General features: G+C 40.7%; 2 protein-coding genes and 1 long non-coding RNA gene across 12 annotated transcripts in view; 1 reads left to right on the plus strand and 2 right to left on the minus strand.

The window, feature by feature from the left end:
* cobl (cordon-bleu WH2 repeat protein) overlaps positions 1-25,623 on the plus strand; it is a 52,176-nt gene that overhangs the window by 8,198 nt on the left and 18,355 nt on the right. Inside the window, exons 1-9 of one of the 10 annotated variants that reach the window (XM_061775913.1) lie at positions 3,681-3,798; positions 4,084-4,206; positions 10,944-11,114; positions 13,385-13,595; positions 14,758-14,986; positions 16,321-16,365; positions 17,087-17,175; positions 17,343-17,411; positions 19,654-19,839. In XM_061775913.1, the coding sequence (XP_061631897.1) occupies positions 4,178-4,206; positions 10,944-11,114; positions 13,385-13,595; positions 14,758-14,986; positions 16,321-16,365; positions 17,087-17,175; positions 17,343-17,411; positions 19,654-19,839 (1,029 nt within the window). In that variant the 5' untranslated portion in view covers positions 3,681-3,798; positions 4,084-4,177. Of the gene's footprint in view, positions 1-3,680; positions 3,824-4,083; positions 4,207-4,670; positions 4,740-10,117; positions 10,296-10,943; positions 11,115-13,384; positions 13,596-14,757; positions 14,987-16,320; positions 16,366-17,086; positions 17,176-17,342; positions 17,412-19,653; positions 19,840-25,623 lie in introns of those variants that run through there. The other 9 variants (XM_061775914.1, XM_061775912.1, XM_061775919.1 and 6 more) reach the window with 9 other exon arrangements.
* On the minus strand, positions 914-5,536 carry LOC133479242 (C-C chemokine receptor type 1). Its single transcript, XM_061775929.1, has 4 exons — positions 5,224-5,536; positions 2,287-2,786; positions 1,964-2,125; positions 914-1,899 (listed from the first exon to the last, which is right to left on the minus strand). The coding sequence occupies exons 2-4, from the start codon at positions 2,291-2,293 to the stop codon at positions 1,010-1,012; spliced, it is 1,059 nt and encodes a 352-aa protein (XP_061631913.1). The 5' UTR covers positions 2,294-2,786; positions 5,224-5,536; the 3' UTR covers positions 914-1,009.
* Positions 12,097-19,719, minus strand: LOC133479246 (uncharacterized). The gene is made up of 3 exons (XR_009788889.1): positions 19,585-19,719; positions 16,708-16,760; positions 12,097-13,549 (listed from the first exon to the last, which is right to left on the minus strand). It is a non-coding gene; the product is annotated as an uncharacterized LOC133479246 (long non-coding RNA).

Here is a 25,623-nt window from a genome sequence, read left to right on the forward strand (position 1 = left end):
GTGTGTGCGTAAAACATGACTATAGAAAGTTCATGAGAAGCCTATCACCCTTTTCATTGTTGAGTACGATTTAAAAAAATGGGGCCTTATTTTTCAGAATCAGGAAACACTCACACGCTTGATATGGATTTTTAGTACTTGCTTGTAATAGTGTGTTGTTGTCGTTGTTGATTTTGACATTCACTGTCTATCACAGTGCATTGTTTCTTCTATTTTTCTTCTTATGAAGTGGAAATCATCGTTTCTTCATGTGCAGTTGATAATGTACGACCCCAATTCCAATGAAGTTGGGACGTCGTGTTAAACATAAATAAAAGCAGAATGCAATGATTGCCAAATCATGTTCAACCTATATTTAATTGAATACACTGCAAAGACAAGATATTGAATGACTGAGCGATCGAGGGAAGCTCCTTTTCTAGCCAATCACGGCACCCGCCTGTTCCCAATGAGCCTGTTCACTTGTGGACGTGTTTGATGAGCATTCCTCAACTTTCTCACTTTTTGAATGTCAATACTGATGATAATGGTGCTTCAAAAAATATTACAGACACTTTCTGAGAGGAAGCAAAACTTTTACTATTCTTTATAAACATCTTTGGAAAACTACATTATTTGAACAAATGAGCCGAAAACGAAGAAATAATAATTCATGTATACACATAGAAGCTGATCATATTGAAAACACATTCAGCAACTCAATCAAACCAGAGATACACAACACGTAGGTTAAAAAAACAACAACACCACAATGGTCAACGACAAAAGCAATAATGAATACAAATGTACTGAAAATTAATCAAACAAAATCCATTATTTGCTTTTTTAATTTTCCACAATAATTACTTTTTCAAAATCACTTGGCCTGGACAAAAATGTACCCTTAACTGTAGCCCCCCCCCCCCCCCACCATTTCAGCACAACCTTTTGAGGCGGTCCCCGCAATCAAACAATTTCTGCAACTCTCTGTGAGATCGATCGATCGATCGATCGATCGATAGGATTAAAGCTACATGATAAACGTGCCCTCAGAGGAGCCGACTGAACTCTTCCGGGAGGAGAATTCTGCCAAATGTCTGCGGGCAGTAGAAGTCCCACGAACACATTTACTCAACATCATGACACGCCTCATGAACCTTTGTCCCACAAAAGCATATATGATGGGATTCAAGCAGCAGTGGGCGTTGGCAATTGTCTCGGTGACTGCTAGTGACAGCTTTAAATTTTGGAAAGAGTCGCAGTCATGTAGGAGTTTACCCTTGAAATGCAGATACATAAGACAATTTGAAATGTTACACGGCGTCCATAAGAGGAAGAAGATGACCACTATTGAAATGATCAGCTTGACAACACGTTGTTTCTTTGCACTCCTCATCCTCCTCAAGACGGGTATGATCCTGGAGTAGCACAGCACCATAACCAGCAAAGGGAGCAGCAGACCCAAAATATTCTTGGATGAGATGGTGTACACGCTCCAGGCGTCGTTCGCCGAGACGTAAGTGCAACCCAGCCCGTGAGGCTCTTTCCTCTCTGCGGTGAATATGAAATCAGGAAGGGAGACGCACAAGCTCAGGAACCACACAACCACAGTGAGAGCGACCCCCGCCCTCACAGTGCGGTATTTGACCACCTTGGCATCATGCATGATAACCATGTAGCGGTCCAGTGTCATGACAACCATGAAGAAGACGCTGCAGAAGAAGCCAGTGCTGTGGAAACCACCGATGAAATGGCACAAAAAGTCACCATGGGTCCATTGTTTGACCATCGTGTAGTGTGCGTAGAATGGAAGTATGAAGATGAAGGCGAGGTCAGACAAAGCTAAGTTGAATAGACAGACATCTGTCAAGGTCGTCTGCTTACGGTGTTTCACCAGGACGCACAGCACCAGGACATTACCTTGAAAGATGTGGGGAAACGTCAACAGGACGACATTGATTGAAACGGGATATCTGACACTTACCGGTGAAGCCGAGGATGACGACCAACACGTAGAGAATAAGGATGAACACTCTGCTGAAGTTCACCACGTCGCCACTGTCGCAGGGAGAAAAATCTTCTGTTCCACGCTCAAAGTACTCTGAATAATCATAGTCAGTCGCCGTCATCACAGAGACAGTTGCTTCTGCGGACAGAAGGTTTGAGATGTCTCACGTTAATTTTACAAAACTGTGCCACTCAATAAAACATTCAGAAGCAGAAATATTTATGGAACGTATTCATATAATCACTGGCCAACTAATGTCCCAAAGGATTCATGCTAAAATGTTCAAAGTGTATATTCACCTGACATGATGACAGATGTCTTTGTGTCAGGAAAGCAGCAGACTTTTAGCTCTTTGTTGATGAAAGACGTGTCCTCGTGTCTTCGCTGTTAACTGGTGAGAGGGAAGCTCAATGTTGCTGTTGTTTCCTCAGTGAGACTTAAAGATCCTTATCAGGTGTTCGCGCTTGGTGCTCAGAGATAACAAAGCCACCACGACGTTAAAGGACCCGCTGTAGATTTCCTGCCACTGCCAGCCTTTTTCGGCTTCGGGCCGTTGTCTCATTCGGAGGTGCTGATTCTCTGGTTCCGTAGCCCGAGCTGTGTGTCCTTCGTTAACTTTCCACGTCCCTCAAGCCAGCTTCCGCGAGCTAGGTTTGGACTGCGAAGGTCGCCGCCTTCAGGCGGCCACCCGGGTCAACCGCTGAGGTCACGCTGCACCCGACCCCTCGGGATCCTATGCAAAGGGTGTCCCGAGTTTCCTATTTTTTGGGTTGTGCCCCGCCGGGACCCCTGGCAGCTCCTAGGAAAAAAATGAGTCATTTTGATTGGCTCGAGAAAGGCTACGTACGCGGTCATGTGACTGCCTTGTGTCGTCTGATTGGTGAATTGGAGTTCAATGACTTAAGAGTTCACGTTTGATTGGAGCAACGGGGGCCCCATGCGGAAGTCGAAGATGGCGTCTAAAAATAGACACGCACAGCTTGAATGGATAAATAAAAGTAGCGAGCGCATGTCGATCATTGTAAAAGAGGAAATGTTTCCTTCTTCACATAAATATTCAAGTAAAAGTAAAAAGTATAGTGCATTTAAAGTACTCCGACAAGTACAGTTTATGGAAAATGTTAATTGACTACCCACCCACTTTTTACCCCATCATCTTTTTTTTTTACCCTATGTGTGTGTGGGAAAAAAAGTGCCCTCGGAGCAGCAAAAGTGCCCCTGAAATTTTCTGATCAGCACCCAAACCCGTCAACGATTGGTTTGGTGATGATGATGATGATTTAAAATCGATCATCATCATCATCATCACTTGTCCTGTGACTGAATGAGAAGAGTTGGGTGACGAGCGTTACAGAAGAACAGATGGCTGGATGAATTGGGGCTGTGAACGTCCACCGAATGAGGAGGATCCTCCCATTGCGGAGGATCGAGCTGGGATCTTCTGCTGACGAAGGCAGGATTGGAGACTTTGCATCAAGTTAGATTTGACGAGTCGAGCCAAAACAGACGCCGGCTTCAAAATAAAAGTCACCAGAGGTGGTATTTTATTATACAGTGACAGTGCTGACATGACTAATTTATGTACCATTTTTAGTATTAACTTTATAAGCCGGCGTACTCTTCATAATGTTAAATAATTTGTGGACAACAACAAAAGTAACGTAACGGACGGATTTTACTTTTATTTCGAAATATACCAGAAGTAAACAACAGTTTTAGATTGTGTAGTTCAGGCTTGTCATCGACTGGATGAGCGTTAAGATTAAATCAAGTGGATTTGACAGGGACAACCGAAAAGGGGCAATGAGCGAGTGAGTACGTCTTCAATATAATAAGGTTATTATTATTATTATTATTATTATTATTAAACGTCATGGTTCGACTATTGTGTCGTAGTTGGCCTTCAAGACACTTTGCCGTCTTTGCGCGCGGTGACCGTCGTCATGTTTGCTCACCAACTTGTTGGACCCTATGACGGAACGCGTCACACTCGTTACCTTTCGGGCCGAAATACGTGTTTTGTTTTGTTTTGTTTTTGTTTTTTTTTGGAGTGCGGAAACAAGTGTGTTAAATGTGTCTCCGATTGCTACCCTTAGGTGCAAGCATGGTGGCTGTCCAGCGAGGTTGGGTTAAGTAGCGCAGCTCTCAGTTTTGCGCCGCAATCTTCTCCTCAAGCTGGATTTCACCGCAATGAGCGAACTCTCGGAACCGACGGCCGGGTAAGTCGCTCAAAAGTCTGCAATTAGCTTGACAGGCTAAACACTAGCATTGGGTCGGCTAGTTGACTTATTGGATCGTTCCAGGCTACAGTTTGTGCGTTATTGTTAATATGATTTAATACCGCACAGTCCACAGTAACAGGTGTTGGGTGCCTTCTGATTGAGCTTCCTTTTCCATTGCATTTTCACCAAAAACCAAAATGGTTTTCCCCCGTAGTTAATATTTCATTGGGTAGAAGATATACTGCAGAGTTATTGTGGCTCATATTATACTAATAGGAGTAGTGCTATAGAATGACATGCCAGTACAGTATTGTGTTGGTCGCCTTTTGTAGGCAGTTTCCTGACACCAGAGAGTTCCAGCATGAGCATAAAGAGCCCCCCCCCCCCCCCCCCCCCCATGCTCCCTCTGCCCCCCCCCCCCCCTCTGTCTTTTCTCTATCAGCGAGCCAAACATAGTTTAATTGTGGCTTCTGTTGCTTGTGGAGCGAAAGGGAACCGTGCTTTTTTGTTGTTGTGCATCAATGGACTGGGTGAGTTGTTAACAACCTACTCCACTACTGTGTTTTGATTGTGTTGTTAGATTGATTGAAGTAATGATTGCCTGTGGCAGTTCACACCAACGGCTGTTGATGTTTTGACCTAACTCGGCAAGACGAGCACGCGCTTATGAAATCTGATCGGTTGCTTGATTTTTCCAACCTTGCGATTGCAAATCCTGTCATACAATCACATTTGATAATGATGCCGTTATCCAGCTCACCTACTGCATGACCCAGACCGGGATAACCGGTAGAAAATAGTAGTAAGCGGCCTTCACTGCGACTTGATTTCTGAACTCGGCATTTTAATATCGGGGCAGGTAAGGAGTCGTCACTGTGTCCCTCTGTAATTGTGGCCGCTCACACCTTATTTCGCCCAAAGTCACTGGCATAGCCGTCAGCTCCCCCCCCCCCCCCCCCCCCGACGTTAAGCAGAAAATGAAGATCAAACATCCACGCGCTCACTTTGACATACATTTCTCACTTTGTTGCTGCGCAGGCTTAAAAAGGCGGCTTTTCAGTCTCTTATGGCTCTTCAGCTGTAAGTAAAAAAAAAACAGAGAGACAGGAAGACTGGGTGGACAGATGTTGCAGATAGAAAGTATAAAATTATGAATAACTGTCTCCCAATCCCAGCACACACCCATAATTATTGCCTACCACGTCCTGTTTGTGTAAACTTGCTTACTTCCTGGCTGCTTTTTTAACTGTTGATCAGGTAGAAGATCTACTCACTGAAGTTAAAACGTGAGTCTAGTATTTGGAGAAGTCTTATAAAGCCAAGTAGTCTAGAGTAGTGGGATGCCGTTTATGTCAGTCCAGAATTTGCCCCAAGAAGTGTGACCGTATGATTTCTCTGCATCCTGCTGCATCTCAAATGATGGGAAAATGTGAGACAGATGCAAATAAAACTCTCCTCCCAAGACTGTCATTACAAAATTGTCCTTGGTGGAGCTTCACGTGGTTTGCCACGAGCTCAGCACTGCTGCCAAAGGGAGTTCAGTTTTTTTTTTTTTCCCCTTCTATTACCTTCTATTACATGCATACTCTTAAAAATAACTCTGAAGGCAGAGATGAGGAATGATTGTTGAAGTTATACATTGTTATTCTACAGTATGCTGTAGTCTGTCAGAAGTGTCCACGTTGGTTTTTTTCTGTTTGGGAAGTTGTTCCGTCAAAAGCATTTTGGATGGGGAAACTAATCAGTACTGACCAATGAGACCAATAATGCCTTAAACTGGTCTCGTGTTCGCCGGGCAGGTGGTTTTATCAAGAAACATTATTACAAGTGTCTGATATTTCACTTATCATGCCAACTAACGACAACAGCGTTTTTCACCAGGAACGGGTAATCCAAGAACAGTTCAGAACTGTAGAGTCAGACAATGAGGAAGGGCTCCAAAGCAAGGAACCTGTTCCTGGTGAAACGCAACAGTGGCAGTCACCTCTTAATAATGGGAAAGAACTTCAATTTGCTTCTGTGATCAGCGTCAAGCATCTACTGTGGACTATATTATGCAGCTGTTATGGGCGAGACATTTATTTTCGGAACCCTGCTGTCATATGTTAGTCACCGTGGTATGCGGGTTTGTCAGAGAGGAAGACTGACCGACCGCGTGTTTGCTTTGCGAATGGAAATAATTGGAGCAATGGTATGTGCAAATAGGGCGGAGGAGGGTAAAATACACATTCTCTTGCCTTCACATATTGTCTCTCTTATTACAAATCTTTGCATCAACCTATTTTTGTGGGCGACTTAGCTGTGTTAGGTGTTCTCCCCCCCCCCCCCCCCCCCCCCCCCCCGCCCGCCCTCACACACACACAGCACACAGCTCTATACTGTACATAATGACGTAAGCATTTCATTCCCAAGTGTTCAGAAATTCAACAACTTTTCACCGCCATGCCTGACTGTGAGGATGATGTCATTTGCGTAATACTCGGATTTATTGATTTTTTTTCATCCTCCACAAACACGGGCAGAGTTCAGGTGCAGTGTGTTACCTGCTGTGTTCTTGGTGACTGAGGCCAGAAACTGATCCAGGCCACTATAAAACAGCAACAACAACAAAATTGCATTAGTTATTGATTTATCAATTAATAATGATAAAAGTAGCACTCCATAATATTATACATTCTAAAAGTAATGACAATTAAAAATAATTACTGGTAAACAGTTTTTGTCACACTTTCTCATTCAATTCAATGTACATTGCGCTGCTCTTTCTGGTGTGTGGACCTTGGCCACCTGGGGGCAGTATAAAGGCCAATTCCTACTTCCCACTTAATTTCCCGCCTGGATACAGCAGCCAATCATATTTTGCGGGTGGGCATGTCCTGCCTAGAACGCAAATGGGATTCATATAGTCATTATTGGCAGTGGAAAAATAATCTAGTTTATGACTGAAGTAATTTGGGTGTTGGCACTTTTCTTGCTCTGTTATTACAGTGGGTATGTTGGAGCGTCACAGTCGGATGTATTTTTACCACATGGCATGGTAACATGAGTGTCAAAGGCATATGCTGAATTGCGTGGCTGTATGTCACGCTCAACATGCTTCGTGTTTGTGCTCATTATTGAAATTGTACATTAGGTCCCTCTTTCTCTTTTTCTGTCTGTTGCTCAGTCATTCAGCTTCTTGTGCTGATGTATTCAAAATCCACTGTTAGTGCCAAACTGCGGTCTGTACTTTCCAGCAGTCAAGTGGTGTAAACATCGGTTTCCATGGAGATGCCTGCTCCCATGGCACCCGAAGGGTATGCTGGCTTGGTAGCAGGTCGTGTGTGTGTGTGTGTGTGTGTGTGTGTTTGGTGTGTAAGGCGCAGTTGAATGCAATGTGGGTCACGCGCATTGTGTCCAATGCATGAAAGGAGATTCAAACTCAAGGGCGTGCAGTGTTGCAGAGTATAGTTCCAAAGTGCGCGTGTATTTGTAGGTGTGGTTTCAAAGTTGTCATCGGTGGAAACTTTCATACACATTTTTATTTTTTTTTTCAAAGTATCTATTTGCCCGTATTATAATGTGGCACGCGGAAAATTCAAATGAAGTGTTAGAGAAGTTTACAGTTTTTCTTCGGATTTACACGGCTTGGATCAAGTAACACAATTCTCATTTGCGTCCTGGCTGTGTAAAGAGTGAAATCCCGATACAGGAATTCAGAATTGGGCACTTTGACCCCCAGTAAAAATCCAGCCTGTTTTTCTTTATGATTTGAATTCATTGTAGAGTGTAATTTGGTTCATATTCAAATATTTTTTTCCCCAAAAGGAGAAAGTGTCTCAATGATGAAACTGGAGTATGTATAGTTGTGCTACATTTTGGCCATCTTATTTGCTGTGTTTCCTATTAGTGCTCTTCATTAGGTAGTAATGGGACTTTTTTTTAAATGTAATTGTATTTTTTTTTTTTGTAATCTCAATATCACATGGAACAGACACTAACTTGACAGTTTATTTTATTTATTTGAACTAGGCATGGGCAATTGACTAAAATTCCTTAATATTGATTACTAGTTTCAAAGATAATTATTATAATATGTTTAGTTGGCACGGTTGCCGACTGGTTAGTACGTCCGCCTCACTTTTCCGAGGTTCAAATCCCCACGCTCTGTTCCTCCCACATTCCAAAAATATGTATGCTATCTTAATTGAAGACTGTAAATTGTCCTTTGGTGTGAATGATTGTTTATCTTTGTGCCCTGCGATTGGCTGGCAACGAGTTTCGGTCGCACCTGCCTCTTATCAAAGTCGGCTGTCCCTCGTTGGAAATGTCGTAAAACCCAATTGAATAATAAATACTTACTTTTATAGCACATATGGAAGTAATGACGTGCACGCCCGTCCGTCTAACGTTTATGTCTGAATTGGGCTTCCAAGGTTTTCGCTACTGGCTTTAATTATCTTTTTTCCCATTTTGGTTTATGCTCAATCTGTTCGTCGGTGTGTGCCTGTGTCAGAGAGGAAGAGGGCACAGTCACACATTTTACACGTCCACCTCTGTTTTCACAATCAGGATATTTGGGGCCGATCAGCGAGTTTAAAAAAACGATCACCGATCCAATCACACGATGGAGGAATGTGTCTGTTTAAATGACCTGTTCATTTACTGTATATACTTGTGTACTTCATTGCTCCAAAAAAATATATTTACAATCAATAATGTATCTTTGTTCCTCTATTTATGCCAGTGAGGCATAGTGACAGACTAAAGGAAGTAAATACAGTAATGAATGGATCCACTTTTTGTGACATTAAAATATGTTCCTTGCCTCCATAAAGGTTGGAAATCACTGCTCTAGTCAGATCTTGTTTTCTAATCAGTCAGGTCAAACCAACATTACATGACAGAAATAATGGGTGCTAACTGACTGTAATTAAATTACTTTATTTTTAATTAAATGACTTCACCCAGACCGAAACTTTAGAGCATGTATCGACAGAACGGCAGCATGTTTACGTACAACCGTCAGTGCTAGCAGTAGCTTGCTAAGCTACAGAACGTTTTATTGCCTGCTTGTGAGACGCATCGTATTAAAAGTACGCGAACATACCTCAAGCAAGCCTTCAACGAACGTCCTCTCCTGTCATGAGCACCGGTGACCACCAACACACGTTTTTCCCCATTTTGGCCTTATAATAACGTCGGCTTGCTCCGTTCTTGTTGTCATCGCCACGGTAACGAGTGTATCCGGTTGCATTTCAGTTGACAAGATAAAGCCCAATGATCGTAAAAACGGGATAAGGAATACAAGATTTTATTGCAGTAGTCTGATACTGGCATTATGTGTTACCTGTCTCCGACGTGTTGTCTGTCCCACACCGTTTGTTTTTTTGTTTTTTTTTTTAAAATAACTTCTTTTGGCCGTCAGATATTTACTACGTCAAAAGACACGCGAGAAGGCTAAAAATAAACTAGCTTTTGGATTCAAATATACTGTGCATGTGGCAACGCGGAGAAAATGTCTTTGGCGGAGCATTGATTGGATCGGCGAATTATGACATTAAAGCCGATCAGTAGAAAATGCTAAATATCGGCCAATATCGATCAGCCCGATCAAATCGGTGTGAAGTCTTAATATATATATCATGTATATATATATATATATATATATATATCATGTATATATATATATGTATATAAAACATATCGTCGTTGGTCTCCAGAGCATTTAACAGAGGTCATAATGTCATGCTAGGTGAAGTGTCATCAAATTCCAAAACACCTGATAACTAATATTGTATCTAATTTTGAAATAATTAAAAAGCACTTTTCTCCATTGCGTAATGATTTAGTTGATAGCTTACTTTGCCGTTAATGGTTAACTTAAGGTTAGAGTCCGCTTGCTGTGGCGTGTTTGTACATTCAGGTTCTCTTTTTGCTGAAGAGGAATACCTTGACTGATTCACAATTGAAAGATGCACACACGCACGCACACACACACACATTCTGTCTTGAGCGTGACAAATCCTTGGAAGTTGGAACCGGATTTTATAAACAGTGGGGTAGTCAACAATTGTGGAACATTTACTCCTAGTACTCCTTCTGACGTAAGTGTGATGTTTCCCTATTGTTATCTATTGTGTGTTGAGACTGGGAGTGCGTGAAGCTATACAATAGCAATTAGTGTTTTTGTTTCTGGCAAGTCAGCTGGAAGTACACGGTTATGATTTTCAACAGCACACTAAATTCAAGAGGCACAAATCACATTTTAGCTCATTCCACAATTAGAGATTGTGTTCCAGTTCCAAACTGAACTGCTCAGAGATTGTAAACACAATTTTGGTGGATGGTAAAATAAAGTATCTGACTATATCATTTAATAAGTAGACTATTAATTCCTTTTTTTTTTTTGCTTGAAAGTAGTTTCAAGAAGCATCTGATGTCAGTGTAATAAACAGCTGCCGTTGCTGGACAACTTAAAGGATCATCTCAGATGTTCTTGAGCCTGGCATAAAATAATTGCAGCGATTGTGTCGCAAAAAATGCAGCGAGACAAAAATGTTGTGTATGTTTTAATCTCTGTCATTGTTAGTATTACAGTGAGACTTCTTCTCGAGTTCCCTCAAGAATAAGACTTAGTGGAACCACCGTTTTTATTATTTGTTGTTTATTTTATATGTATTATTTGTTGTTGCATCATGTGTATTGTGAAATGTTAATGACCTCTTGAAATGGTTTTTGTCTTTGGCACTTAGGAGAAGAATGAAGGCTCGGGCCCCTCCTCCACCAGCGGCCCCTCGTCACATCTTTCCAAACACTGTACCCGACGCCAGCGTGGAATCCAAAGAGAACTTGATTAGACCTAGTGTGGATTTTGAGTTGACTCTCCCGCAGGGATACCGGATAGCCATAACTGAGGATGGGAGGTGAGAAGTCCACACACACACACACTCTGACTCACTTAGGTTTATTTATTTATTTTTTTTACTTTTTAAACTAAAAAGTGTGAAATCTTGTATATGTGCCGTTCATGGAGGTGCAGTATTTTGTTCCTGCTTGGGTGCTGTTCTTTATATTTTCTCCATTTGGCAATCACCAGTCAGAGACCTTGATCACCGTTTGTCCCCTTTGGGTTTCCGTGCCAGCGGGGGCATTTTCAAGGGTCCTATTCCCGGTCTCGGCAGAGGCTTTGTCCCTGAGAGTGAACAGATGGAAGCTGAGCTGTTAACGCTCTCTCTCTGCCCCTAATGAGGTGCTCTCCTTTGGGGCAGAAAATCCTGGACTTCTCCCTGGTACAGAATAAGGCTTACATTGACCGTAGATTAATTCCAAGCAAACTGGGCTCTCTGTGAACTATTTCTTTTTATTTATTTTTTTGTGCTGCGATTACAATGGACCACTTATTTACAGTGCAACCTTAAAGTCTGTGTAAAGTGAAATCATAGATTTACTGTATTTCTGAATACATGACATGTTTGCAGATAACTGCTAAAAAAGGTTTGCAAAGACTGAGAACTATGGAGTCATCCCTCCCTGTACTGTATAGCGGTTCACTTTTTGCTGTTTTGTTTTCCCTAACTTTTTTGATCAAACTTATATCATGGCTTGTTCGCTATATTGCTGAATTTTGCATTTTTTTTGTTTTTGTTTGTTCTCTTCTCCACACGAAATGTTACTGCAGAGCAATAAGCCCGAAGCAGGTCGAAAGACTGCGTAAAAGACAGAAAATGTCACACTTAATTCAAAAATTCTTAAGTTACACAACTGCACTTCTACGGTAAAGTAAACATCATTAGCTAATTTGATCTAACCTACCACTGCTAGTTAGAACTAATTGCAATCCCTCCACTCTTGGTCAAGAATAGATGCAGCCGCCGGTGTACCTTCAATCACTTTGACTTTCATACATATTCCTTTTTATCGCAGAAATAACAGCCCTTACTTTGTTGTCTGCTATTGTGCGAATGCAAAATGGCTGCCTCATCCTGGCACTTCAGCTCAGAGATCCCTCTGGTGTATTGCGACAACATAGTAAGGCCCTCTCCAGTGGCGTGAACGGGAAAGACAAAGAAGGACCGTTTGTAAAAGAAGCACAAAAAAAAAACTAAGATGCGTTTGTATTAGTTTTCATGGAATAGGCATATTAAGCAATAGGAGAAAAATCCAATATATACAAAAATGGAATTAGCAGCTTCAAAAAACACGTTGGAGATCCTGAAACTTCATTTCAGACACCTAACAATAAAGACAGTTTGGCAAAAAAAAGTTTGTCTTTACAGTGTTTTGGGTTTTTTTTCTTCATAGAGACAATTCTGACCTTTTGATGGTTAACAACTGGCAATTATTAAAAATATGATGGATAACAACAGCAAATAATTCAAATACTCGTTTCACTAAAATAATTAATTTTCAAAAGGAAATTCAGTGGGTCATGTCTTTTCCATTATTAATCAAATGATATCAATATGACCAATATGGGGCAGGGTGGCTGCACTTTTCAGCAAGACAATAACTAGGGAGAATAAAGTGTTTTATAATTCTTGATCCTCAAATTATTTTTGACGAAAGCATGTTAAGACACCAGGGAAGTGTTTGAACTTGACAAATCACAGTATGTCTCGTATTTTTGAAGCAGAAGGTCTGGCACTCCCGTCACAAGATCTGGCGGTCTCCCACAAAACGCCACACACTGGCTCTTGCTTTCTTTATTTTAGGATTGGCAGTTTTAACAACTGGCATCCTAAAGTCTCAAGGGCCTATCCTCTGTTTCGCACATACACACACAAGAGCTTTTTCTCCATTTGTCTTGTTTTATTACATTTGAACATGCTCCATTTCAATTTCTTGGTTTGAAGTTAATTTGACATTGACTTGTGCAGTGACGCTGTAGATTTGCTTTTATGCAGCAGAAACCAAGAAATTCAAGTTCTTAATACTGAATTAATATGAAGTATAACTGATTATTACTCTTATTTCTTTTAATCAGGTGAAAGTGCGTCTGTTTTGATTGAAGTAATTGGTATTTACTAGTACTCATGCTATATCGTCTTCGTAACCCAATCTTCTCATGTCATCTCTCCTGTGGTTCTTCCAAACTGCCTCCCTCCATTCCTCCTCACCATTCTCTTCTTCCTTCTCTTTCACTTTTAACACTCCCGCCCCCCACCTTCACTCTTGTTTCTTTGCCCTCTCTCAGTAAGCCGCTGATGGACCTGCTGGTGGACCTGTGCGGCCGCTACCATCTCAGTCCAGCGCTGCACACCCTGGATCTGTTGTCGCCTGAAGGCCACCCTTTGGGGTTCAAGCCCAACGTGTTGCTGGGCTCACTCGATGTGGCCTGCGTCCTCATCAAGGAGAAAGCCTGCGAAGAGAAAGCGGTGCGCCGACCGGCACCAAAGGTCCCTGAGGTGAATGAACAATTATTGATATTGTTGTTGTCGGGGATTCCAAAGTTGAGATCATGTCTTTAAAATGATGGCTTTTTATGTCGTAGTAGACGTGATCGTAAGTGATTGTACAACAAAATGTGTGGGCGTTCCTTATTTTTATTGTGTATAGCTCCTTATGCTAAAGGCCTTTATTATATCTACCCCAAGTGCACCTTTTGCCTCTGATCACTGGCAGAAAGCAAGTCCTGTAAGGCTCCATGGTAAGATAGAATTTGGGTGCAGCGTGTGTGTGGTTTTTTTTAACCTTATTTTGTGTTTCCCCTTATTATATCCTGCTCACCTTTTAATGCTCTTTCTCTCTCTCCTTTTTTGCAATGCCTCTTCTACAGTTTGAATATTTGATGAGCGCCTTGCCTTTGGTTACCATGCATTATTTCTCTCCCCCTCTCAGGACTCGCTACCTGCTCTCACGCTACGTGAACCTCTACTAGCATAAGGCCAGAGACTGATGTCACTATTTCAGTCTCCTCTTTTCTCTCATACCAACCAGTAATTCGTGATGTAATTTGGTAATATTTCAATATAAAGTAGTATTGGAAATGTGACTTTGCACTAGACCACGGGTGTCAAAACGTTTTTTACATTTTAAAAAAATATATATATTTATTTATTTTTTTCGTCTCGGGCCGCATTGTAGTTATGATTTCCCTCAGAGGGCCGTTAAGAACAGTGAACCCATATAAATGTTTAATCACCAAAACATTATTACCATGACACAACAAATTGAGGGATAATTAGTTTTGAAATCAGAAGACAAGGATAATAGTTTGTTTAAGTTACTGCAGAAGAAGGGTTTGGTAAGAGAAAAATTCAATCTCTCAGCATTATTGTTTATTATTATGACAATTTTGAATTTGGGTACAGATCTTAGCAATAATCACGGAAGTTGACGAGCAAGATTTGCTTTCACGGGCCACATAAAATGATGGCCTTGAGTTTGAGATCTATGCACTTGACAATTGTTTAAATTAGTTAACCTATATAAAACAGAATAACGTATGGACTGATTATTACAGAAGCCTGTGCTTCGTGAAATGTAGCACCTAACCTCATTTGATTGTTCAATTTCAATGTTCTTTTTTGTGTGTGTGCGTGTGTCCACTCTCCCTCTCTGCGTCAGAAAACAGTGCGTTTGATGGTGAACTATCACAGTAGCCAGAAGGCGGTGGTACGGGTCAACCCGTTGGTACCCCTCCAGGCCCTGATACCGGTCATCTGTGAAAAGTGTGAGTTTGACCCTGCATGTGTCCAGCTCCTGAAGGACGACGTCAGCCGCCAAAAGTTACCGCTGGACAAATCTTTAACGCAGCTGGGAATCAATGAGCTCTATGTTCTCGACAAGAGTCTAGGTAAATATTGACAACCCAAGCCACTTCTTTTTGGTTTTGAACTGCAATGGTGCCTTGATACTTAGTTTTTTGAGATACGAGCTGTCATTTGGCTTTTTTTTTTTTTTTTGCTTTGACTTGCAAGCGCAAACTTGAGATATACCGGTAAGTGCTGTATGGTAGCAGTGAACTCTGTTCAACTCACTTCACAATAAGCAGCGGTTTGGCAAATTTTGGAAATTTCTGTTGAATACCACTCCCAGTTGAAGTTTATTCTAAACCAAAACCAAGAGAATTATGTGCATTTAAAACCACTGCATACCTTTGCCTTTGTCTGCTTAGCTTAATGCTACAGTTAGCATCGGTAGTCGCGGTTTTAGAAGTAACTGATTTTTTTTTTTTTTTTAAACACAAACGGTGGAGCAACAAATACAACTGGAATACTCACAGGCGTATATTCTTTATCCTCTACAAAACAATCAGTTATACAGTGTTACAGCATCTAACCGAGTCACTTACAGTCATTGTAGAAGAGAAAGTACTATTCTTCATTTGTCTGCATGACCGTATTATACTGCCTCCCGGTGGCTAAGGTGCGCACACCAGGAGCAGCACAATTAATTGGATTACGCCATTAAGGCATGATGCACAAACTGTTTCGTTCTTTATGTTCTTTTCAATTATGTTACTTTGTTTTGATAATGTACAATATTATAAAATGCTATTTTCTTTATTAACAGCTATTGTGGTTTTTGGGCAGGGGTGACTGGAACTGATTAATACAATTTCCATTCATTATAATGGGGTAAGATGATTTGAGATGTGCATGTTTTGCGTCACGAGCGTGGTCACGGAACGAATTAAATTCATATCTCAAGGCACCGCTGTATTTCACTTTTTTTTCCTGCCAAAAATGAATATGCAGACACTGTGAATTGGACCGGCATAATAATTATGTATCCAGATCTGGAGCACAATCCTATTTAATTAACAATCAAGTGATCTTTAGGTCTTGCCAAAGTCAACACCAAATTGAAATAATTCTGGAAACAAATGTTCAACGTACAAAAGGCAAAGTGATGAATGTGTCCCCTTAGCGGTTTTTGCTGGTTTTGGTTAAAATGGTGCCAAATATTAAAAGGTTATTTTTTTTGGGCTACTCCACCAAGTTCATCATGTGATGTGCAGTTAGCCTGAAATTTGTGATCTTAGTGATCTGGAAAGTACCCCAAGAGAGCCTAAATAAAGGTAACTGTGTAATGAGACACCGGCAATAACTGGATAGATGCCTGTATTGATTTGTCAACAAAGTTGATCTCAGCTAATGAATGTTTTTATTCATTTGTTTTTCCCAGTTCTGCAGCCTAAAATGGCTTCCACTCCGGCTCTAAACTATTCAGGTATCAGTCAACCGTAACTGTGTGGCTGTAGATATCCTAACAAAATACTGCTTGCTAATCAACCTGGCTTTTTTTTCTTGAGTGTAGAGCAATGTTTCCCAACCATGATTGAGCCAAGTCACCCATTTTGCGTCTCGTGGCACACCACAAAACAAAAGTGACCGATTTTGTTAGATGAATGGCAACAGGTGGATACTCGGTCAATTGTACTTTGAGCATTTATAATTGTTCTACCTGTCACTTATCGCTTAGATAGCTGCACATAGATATTTGTAAAACTAAAACAAACTATGTAACATGGCACCCTGGTTGGGAATCACGAGTGTAGAGAATGTAGTTTACCATTATGACTGGCTTCCACTTAAAAGTACTTGTCGCCATTTATGATCTTGCGCCTGTGAAGTAAAAACAAAGTGATACAAGTTGTAGTTATCCATATTGCCCTTTTGAAGGGTGAGCGTGCTTAAACACAAGTAGAAATCATACACTTGTGGCGCCCTCTGTTGATAAAAAACATGCACTGTAGCTCTGCGTGTCAGTTTCAGTTTGAGTCATTCCAGTTGAAATTGTAAGAATGGACCCTTATTCAACATTTTTGTTCAGACTAATGCCACTTGTCTGAATTTAAAGCTGTCAGTGATATTTTTACCCCTCATCCTCCTTTTAGCGGCTTCAGGGTGACCCTGGTGTCATTGATGTTGTGGTGTTTTTGGTTTCCCAGACTCCTTCCACTCCAGCACTAACAGTTTGGACAGGGGCGCTAGGAAAGGCTTTTTTGGTTTATTCCAGTTTGGCAGGAGGAAGTCCAAGGTGAGGTTGAACATTATAATTCTTAGGTTAACATTGAGTGGTGCATGGTTGTTGTTGTTGTTTTAAAAACAATTATTATTATTATTACGCTGCCTTATAAATCTTGGCCTGGTAATGCATGGCTTAAAAGCAGAATTTTGCACGTTTGCTGTGTCTTCCTTTTCCAGACCGAGACCACGTCTGTGGGCATGGATGAGCCTTATGATAGAATAATCCAAAATGAAGGCCGCAGCTCCGTAAGTGTTGCCAAGACATAATAGAATCTAAATTTCGCTCCGAATCCACACAGTATCTGTTCTGATCTCTAACTGCTATTTTGTATATTTAGGGTCATCAGAACCAATTTGCAGGCATATTTACAGTAGATAATTAAGATCATCGCTGATACACATTGTGGTGTTAATTAGTACTAGAGATACCATGCATATATACTCTGCACATGGCAATAAACATGGGGTCCGTACAATAACAAAATATTGTACTGAAATGAATTTTTTAAAAAGTGGTTTGTAGTTAAAGTGGTAATAAGTTGCATTCATGTAAAATAGTACTGGTTAGGCACCTACCAATAATTAATGATTCTGAAGCTTACAATACACGCTGAATGTGTGAATGTTTTTCAGGGGTGTGTTGACTTTTTATCTTAAACAGTTGCCTTTTAGACAACCATTTGAAAGTTATCTCGGAGGACAAAAAAATATTCGTAGTTCAAAAGTGCTCTTAAGACAAACGATTGGGAATGGGAATTGTTGACGGTGTCAGTGACACTACTATTTGAAAAGGATTCTTCTGCATTTGCATGGCTGCGATAAAACATGACGTTGTGCATGATCTCGGTGTACTGTAGAGGGCAGAAAATAACCACAAAGTCTACATCAGGAGGCACTTGCTTCAGCGTTTTTACACTTTCTTGCAACTATGTATGTCAGTGTCAAACGTCAGGGCATTTCAAACCAATGTGAAATTATTTTAGTCGTGCACACTGTTAAAAATGTGGATGTAGTCCCTTTTTTTTTTTTAGCACACATTTGTGTAGCACAAATGTGTGATTCATTCGTATGCTTAAAGATGCATGAAGTAGCTCTGCAGCTGTTCTTTCCGCAACCTGTCACATTAGTTTGATTATAAAGCCATGGACCTCAGTTGAGCCATAGCCATCTGGGGCTGACCTCAGATCTGTTTACCGTTCGATCATATCAGCTGCCCGCCTCATGCTAAATCACTCTGCTGACCGACCAAGCTCAAAGCTTCTGCTCAACTTTCATTTATTATTATATATATATATATATTTATTTTATTTATTTTTTTTGCTTAGCCATATCTGACTTTCTCGTGGTCTTTAATGCAGATGGGTATCTGTTTCTGACCACACATATTTTTGTGCACACGCATACTCTTATGCGGCTTATCGGCAAGCAGGCATCATATTACTCGAGCTTGGCTACTTCAGCACTAAAAGCCCAACCTCTTATCTGTAATTGTTCATTTAGAGGCCTAACCATGTCACCGTGTGTGGTCTTAAAACGCTCATGCTGACAAACATGGTAGATTATCTCAGATAAAGGTTCGGATCATGATCACGACTAAAACCTTACATAGTAAAATGTTGGAACATTCCAGATGCATGCCACATTGAAATCTGTCTCGTCACTCCAGCTGGCACGTGAGCGGCGTGTACTTGCCCTTCCGAAGGGGCAGTGGCTGGCTCCTACGGCAAAAGTTGTTTGAGGTTATACCGGAGTTGAGTTTAGTTGCACCTCAGCATTTAGAGTTTGGATTCCTCCCAAATGCACGGGCACATTTTCCCAGTTATGTTTTCATCTCTTGCTCCTGACACATTTCCGATTGTTTACCACAGAGTGAGGAAGTAGAGAGGAGGTGAAAAAGTCAGACAGAGTTCATATACCTTTGAACAAACATTTTTTTTTAGGGGTCCAAATGGAAGTTGCATCAAGGCTTCACTTTATTATTTAGTTTTGTTACATCAGACTCCATTTGACACACACCCCACCTCCAAGTTTTCCTTCCCTTACTCTGTCAATCAGACAGCACCGTGAGCAAGATTCATAATTTACATTTTTCCTGGACTTTGTTCTTATTCAAAGAGTTTCAGATATGTCAGTGTGGCTGTCAGCACTGAATTTCACATTCTGATGAAACTTGTCAATGTAAATGAAAAGGTTAACTGTATCATCTGTGAGATAGTTTCTACTGGTAAGTAATTCAAGGCCACATGGTGTTTATCTACTGATACATACTTAAATAAACCTGAACAAATATCGGATGTATTGTACGCTGTTTAAATTGAGAAAAGGAGCGAGAGCTTGTTGCATGAGTCTAAAACTGCCTGGTAGATAATGAATATTTTCCTTCAGACTTTGCCCATTAAACGAATGTATTATGTCTTACCTGTTTGTGTGGTGTATTTTCAGATCGATATTTTGGAAATTTGACTTGACACCCTTTTTACATCCCTAGGCACAGTCCCCAGTCCGAGCTGCTCCCAACAGAGAGGATCGACCGAGTACCTTGGGCCAATCTCATTCAGTCATGAATGTTTTCAGGACGTCACCAAAGTGTGACACCAAGAAGAGGAGAGCTCCAGCACCACCTCCTGGGGCCCTGACCTTCTCGACGCGACAAAGTAATTCGGAGGATTATCAGGTGAGCAAGTAGATAGGAGTGGAGAAGTTTAACAATTACATTTGTCATACAATGATGCGCATTACTCAGGAAAACGTACTGCAAATGGAATGTTCAGTGAGTGATATTACGTTGCACTATTGACTGGAAAGCTCTGCCTTCCTGTTTGGAAATGTTGTTATATATAGTATTCCCAGCCCGTGTATTGTAGTGTGTCAAGGACGGAAGAAAAGAGTGTCTTAAAATTCTACGAAACCAACCAAACCCAACACGTTTGAACTAGTGCCTGAAACACTCATTTGGCAGACATTAAAAAAAAAAAATGTTGTCTCTGGTGCATTCAAGGTGATTGCTAAACCCCTTTTTAAACTTTAGGTTTTTGATATGGTAAAATCTTGGTTCAGACCTTTTATTAGAAGTTAGTCATCGGACTGAGATACTAAATCAGAAGCATTCAAACATTCGTAATTATTTCAAACGCATAAATTGGATGGCACATCTCTTATTTGCATTCTGTACTTGACAGCCTATTATTTGGATGCTTTGAGTCGGGGTGACCAGAGTTATCGTGAAAGCAACGTCTCCCTACTGTCTCATTATTTATGGTTGCATCAGTATACTGGGAAATGTTGTTTAGCAACAGAGGTCCTTGTTGCCTTCCACTGAAAACCATTTTTGTTTACAATGTGCGTGATCTTGGTCTATGCGTTAATTTGTCAGTTTGCTCCCCGAAACAATTGAAAAAGAGATGAAATGTCGAGGTAAAAACAGCCAATTCAGTGAACAAGAAATAATGACCATGTTAGTCATGTGCAACGACCTTAAGACATACTGGGAAAGTATGTCAAACAACCTCATCACCGCCCTGCCATAGATGCAGCTTCTATCTGTGGCCGCTGCAGTTGAACTACATATCTTGGCTTTGCTCGTTTATTCGTCATTGTCACACACTTCGACATCAATTGCACTTTATGTACTCACAGAGAGAAACTGTCATCTGTTCAGCCGTCATATTAAGAGCGATGGAAATACCACAGTTAAAATAGTGAGGCACTACCACAAGTCTGAAGGTCGACCTAAGAGAATGAATTAGGAAAGTCACCTCAGGATTTGTTGACTGGTTTAATAATAGATTTATCTATCTTGCTCTAATACCTTGTCTGAACTGTTAGCCCATCAGTCTCATGGATATTCATAGCTGTCCATGCATAGCAAGGTCGTGCTGAACTGCGCGTGCCTCACGTGTTGACGTTTTGTAGCTGAGCTGAACAAAATGTATGTTACAACAAATAATATAGATAACAAAAGAATAACTGAAGAGAGTGATAAAAGAAGGTACTGTATGGTCTTGCAAGGGTTTTCATGCAGGTACCTTACTTCTACAGTGCAACATGAGCATTTGAAACGCTTTGGAGCCTGTCGTTGTAAAGTAGTCCAGCATGAAATCTCGCGCCACCCTTACCTTATAGAAGGACTTGACAGGATCAAAGTTCACAGTAATGTAAGAGCGTAGAGTCTAATAATTGAAAAAATAAATAATCAAACTAATTCTGCTTTATTTATTAAAATAATAAAAATCAGGTGCATCGTATAACCTTCATTTGCTCTTCTAGCATTTTAGCATTGTTCACTTTCATACAAGCGTAAAAGGTAACCACTTTTTTGATACAATGATACTCGTCTTAAGTTTAATGACATTGCCTTAGCTTTAATACAAAGTGACAAACGGTATGTCGAAGCAGAACAAGGCTGAAAACCACTTACCGTAATTTCTTGTGTATAAAGCGCACCCCCAAAGTTGACCTCAAAATTCTGGAAAACCCTTCAACCTATGTATAATGCATTTTTACAATGCATGATTTTGCTTCTACCCATATCATCAAAACATGAAGTATTATCAGTATTTTGTTACTTTTTTCAAAGTTAAGCACTTTATTTGAATACATAATACTTTGTTTTATTTACTTGCTCTTATTTTGAAATTCACAGCCCTACTTTTATTTAGGGGGACTTTGACTAAGGTCCCAGTTGCAGCTCCAGAAAATCTGGCCCAAAGCAGGGTGCTGCCACCACCATGCGGCACTGTCTGCAAGGTCGGGTGTTTTTGTTGTTGAGGAGCAGTGTCGTGTTTGCGTAATCATAACTTTTGGAATTCTGGCCAAAGAATTGAACCTTGGTTTCTTCCAACGATAACACATATTCATTGGGAGATTTTAAGTATTTTTTTTTTCTGGATAAGATAAGGCCTCTGTCTTGCCAGACATACAACAAGAAAGATGGGAGATTATTGTTAAACATTATTATATTAAACAGCCAGTATTTTCCAGAAATTCCTGCAGCTCCTTCAATATTGCTTTTGGCCTTTTGGCAGCCTCGCTGAACAGTTTTCTACACGTCATTTAATCAATTTTAGAGGGACGTCCGGCCTATTTTTATATTACCAAAACCTTGCATTTAAATGTTCTATGACAAAAAGCTGGTATTTGAGCAGTGGTGTGTAGAGTTATTATATCCACTGAATACTCATGATACTCTCAGGCATGGTAGCTATCTATCATCCCAACTGACTTTTTTCCTGATTTGAAAAATATAATGCTGCCTGCTCATTCTGCAACTAGCCTGATATACAGTCGACATTTCTCTTCTGTCAGCTCAGACTGAGAGTTTTCTAAAATCTCCCACTTTTTCTGAGTTTTAATAATGCAACCATTAATGGCACTGTAACGGCAAAGACGTTTTGAATTCCTTGTTTGCTACGCTTCTGTTTTTCTGCACGGTACTTTCTTTCCTGTGTCTGAATGGCTTCTTGTTTGATGGAGCTGGCTGTCTTCCTTCCTGATATCTCTGTGGAGAAATAAATCTTGAATAGCAGAGGGAGGTTTTTTTTTCATAGTCATCAGTCAGGCCAGTAATTGTCTTGAACAGCATTTATCTTTAATCTCCATTAATGCTTAGCTCTGGCTCAATCCCCAGAAGTATGTTTTTCCTTCTGGTACAATAGTGGTCCTGTTATTGTTTATATAGCTGAACCTTTTTTCTTTGTTTGTTTTTGCTCACCAGAATGAATGTTTGTGTTGTTGTTTTTTTAAATACAAGTATTCCTTATGATACATTTGCTCTGCGTTGTCCCTTGAACAACACTTGTTGACTGGCAATACTCCAAGCAACAGAAAATACCAAGGCTCGTCTACTGTAAACACTTTTTTATAACTTTTTTTTTAAAGCCCTGTTCGAGTTTTGGTAATATCTCTTATTCTCAGTCAGATAACAATTATGGAGAGAAAACAAGTGTGCAAGGGAAAAATAACAAACAGTTCCTGTGAATTTGAGTTTAGGGGGAAACGGGCAAGGAATTTTACCAGATTGCCAAGTAGATCTGCTTTGTTTTGTATTGTTTCCAAACAAAACTCATCTTTTTAATTTCCAGCCACATGGTAAACGAGTGGTTAGCACATCTGCTAACCAATCCCCATGCTCCAACCTTGCTGTGTGGAGTTTCCATGTTCTTCCATGCCTCTTTGGTTAATTTAAGACTTAGACTTAAATTGTCTTTAGGTGTGAATGTGAATATAAATGTATAATTTTTTTTAGTCTGTATGTTGCCTGTGTTTGGCTGGCACCCGGCCCCAGTGTGTACCCCGCCTCTCGGCCCCAGTCAGGTGCAATAGGCTCCAGCTCAACCCGCAACCCCAGTGAGGATAAGCGGTACCGAAAATGGATGGATGGATTTTAATTTCCTTTTATTGTCCACATCCTTCTCCCCTACCTCGACCTTACCAGTTTACCTGCCGTACGGATGACAGCATCTCAACTGCACAACACCCTGCTCTCCTCCGTCTGGACCAGAGCGATGCATACGTGCAACTGTTGTTTGTTGACTTCAGCTCACCGTCATCCCTTTCAATCTGATCAGCAAACTTCCAGACCTTGGCATCGACGTCCGCTCAATCCTATATGCGCCTGGATTCTAAACTTTCTGACAAACGGACTCCATCATGTTAGACTGCAGACTGTTCCCTCTTCAATCACAAGCGCAAACCTCTACAGAGTTGAAGATGAGATGGGAGCCAGATTGAAGTCTCCATTGAGCAGTCTCACGGTGCAGATGGACAATGACCGGAAGCGTACTGCCAAAGACACAGAGTATTATTCAGGCAAAGAAGTGGAATTTATGCAATGGCCAAGTCAATCACCTGACCCAAATCCAATTGAGCATGCATTTCACTTGCTGAAGACTAAAGTACAGTGAAGTGATTATAATAAATGTTGAAGTCAGCCCCAAGTGTCAATGTTTTGAGTTAAAAATTACCGTTTTTCCTCATGCTTATGAATGAGCATTTCATAGCATTTTCTTTTTTTTTTTTTTTCTTGATCTGTACATTCTTCTAGTAATTTCAGTAAGCTTTTATTTTTGTGAACTTTTGTTTTTTAAAATGTCTTTTGTTTTTAAATGCTTTTAATCATGTTTGAGTTACCTTGTGTATGAAATGTGCAATATCAATATATTTGCCTTGCCTGAAATTTTAGATTTTAAATGAAATTTGTTTCATTTTTAAACAACCTAGAAAAGTGTAAAATCGTACAATACTTGGTTGAAATGTAATATTTTAACAACAAAAATACAACTCCTCCCCTCTTGCGTCAAAAATTGTTTGCACCCCTGAATCGGCCCTGCTATCAACGCATTCTCGCTAGATCAGGGATCCAAAAAAATTTAGAATAGTCCAATGTTTTGTTCTTGGCCATTTTGGGGTGTTTTAGCTAATTTGAGTAAGTTAACTCATTTGAGGACCCTTGACCTGTGTGCTGTATTGAAACTGGACAGTACAACTTGCTCCAGAATGCCTTGGTAGTCTTGAGATGTCATTGTACCCTTCACAGATAAAAATAAAAAAACATTCGCAGAGCAGCCTCATCTGTGTTTCCCAGTAGGCGGTGTTCTTTCCTTTGTGTGCTTCATTTTTGCATCTGTGAACACAGAGCTGACGTGACCTATCGAAAAAGCTCCAACTGTCTGTGTGTACATACACATTTATCTGTGCACGTGTACGTTTATGTGACGTTGATGTACACGTGTATAGGTTTACACTGTAAGCCTCTGTCATACGCGCACATGCTCCATATTAGAGCCGTCATGTTTCCCTGGTACAAAGCCCCTCACCCATCAAGAGTACCTCAAAACAAGTGATGAATGGTCACGCCACCAGGTGGAAGCCTCCATGGGTGGTCCTATCTGATCAACATGCTCCAACATGGGGCCCTTTGCCTACCAAACCATAGAGTGGAAAATTTAATAGACACGCCAAACTGTCCTGTCAGGGCACTCTAATGGCTTTTGTATAAAAACCGCATTCCCTTTTATAACCCACCCATGTTCTCACGTGGGTTGTTGCTGAGTTACTGCTCAATGAAGATCACAACATATGACGGGGAATGCAAGTTAAGCATAAACTCTTCCTTGTGAGTTGTTTCTGCAATTTCAATGTTGCGATCTTGAATGTGATCAAACAAAAGTCGCTCGGGTTCAGTCACGAGCTTCAAAATATTACGCCCATAAGCCAAGAAGAGCATCGTTCGCGGAAGCGGGCATTTTGCTGGCTTATGTTACACTCTGCAGGGAACATTCCCAAACATGCTTCCGCATATGCATGTGCACATACTGTACTGGAAAGTGATTCATCCATTTCAGCTTCAACTTTGGCTCACGTCCACTAGTAAAGTATGTGACAGTATTCATGTGTGTACCTTATGAATGTAATTCCGGCGGGGGGGGGGGGGAGACCATGAGGGGTGAAAGGCAAGCAG

Source organism: Phyllopteryx taeniolatus, chromosome 6, assembly GCF_024500385.1.
Source record: "Phyllopteryx taeniolatus isolate TA_2022b chromosome 6, UOR_Ptae_1.2, whole genome shotgun sequence".
NCBI lineage: Eukaryota > Metazoa > Chordata > Actinopteri > Syngnathiformes > Syngnathidae > Phyllopteryx > Phyllopteryx taeniolatus.

What these genes read in the sequence shown, in the direction of transcription:
- LOC133479242 (XM_061775929.1), bottom strand. An exon ending in CGTCATCCTCGGCTTCACCG is followed by an intron (nt 1,900 to 1,963) that starts GTAAGTGTCAGA and finishes ACATCTTTCAAG; the next exon opens with GTAATGTCCTGGTGCTGTGC.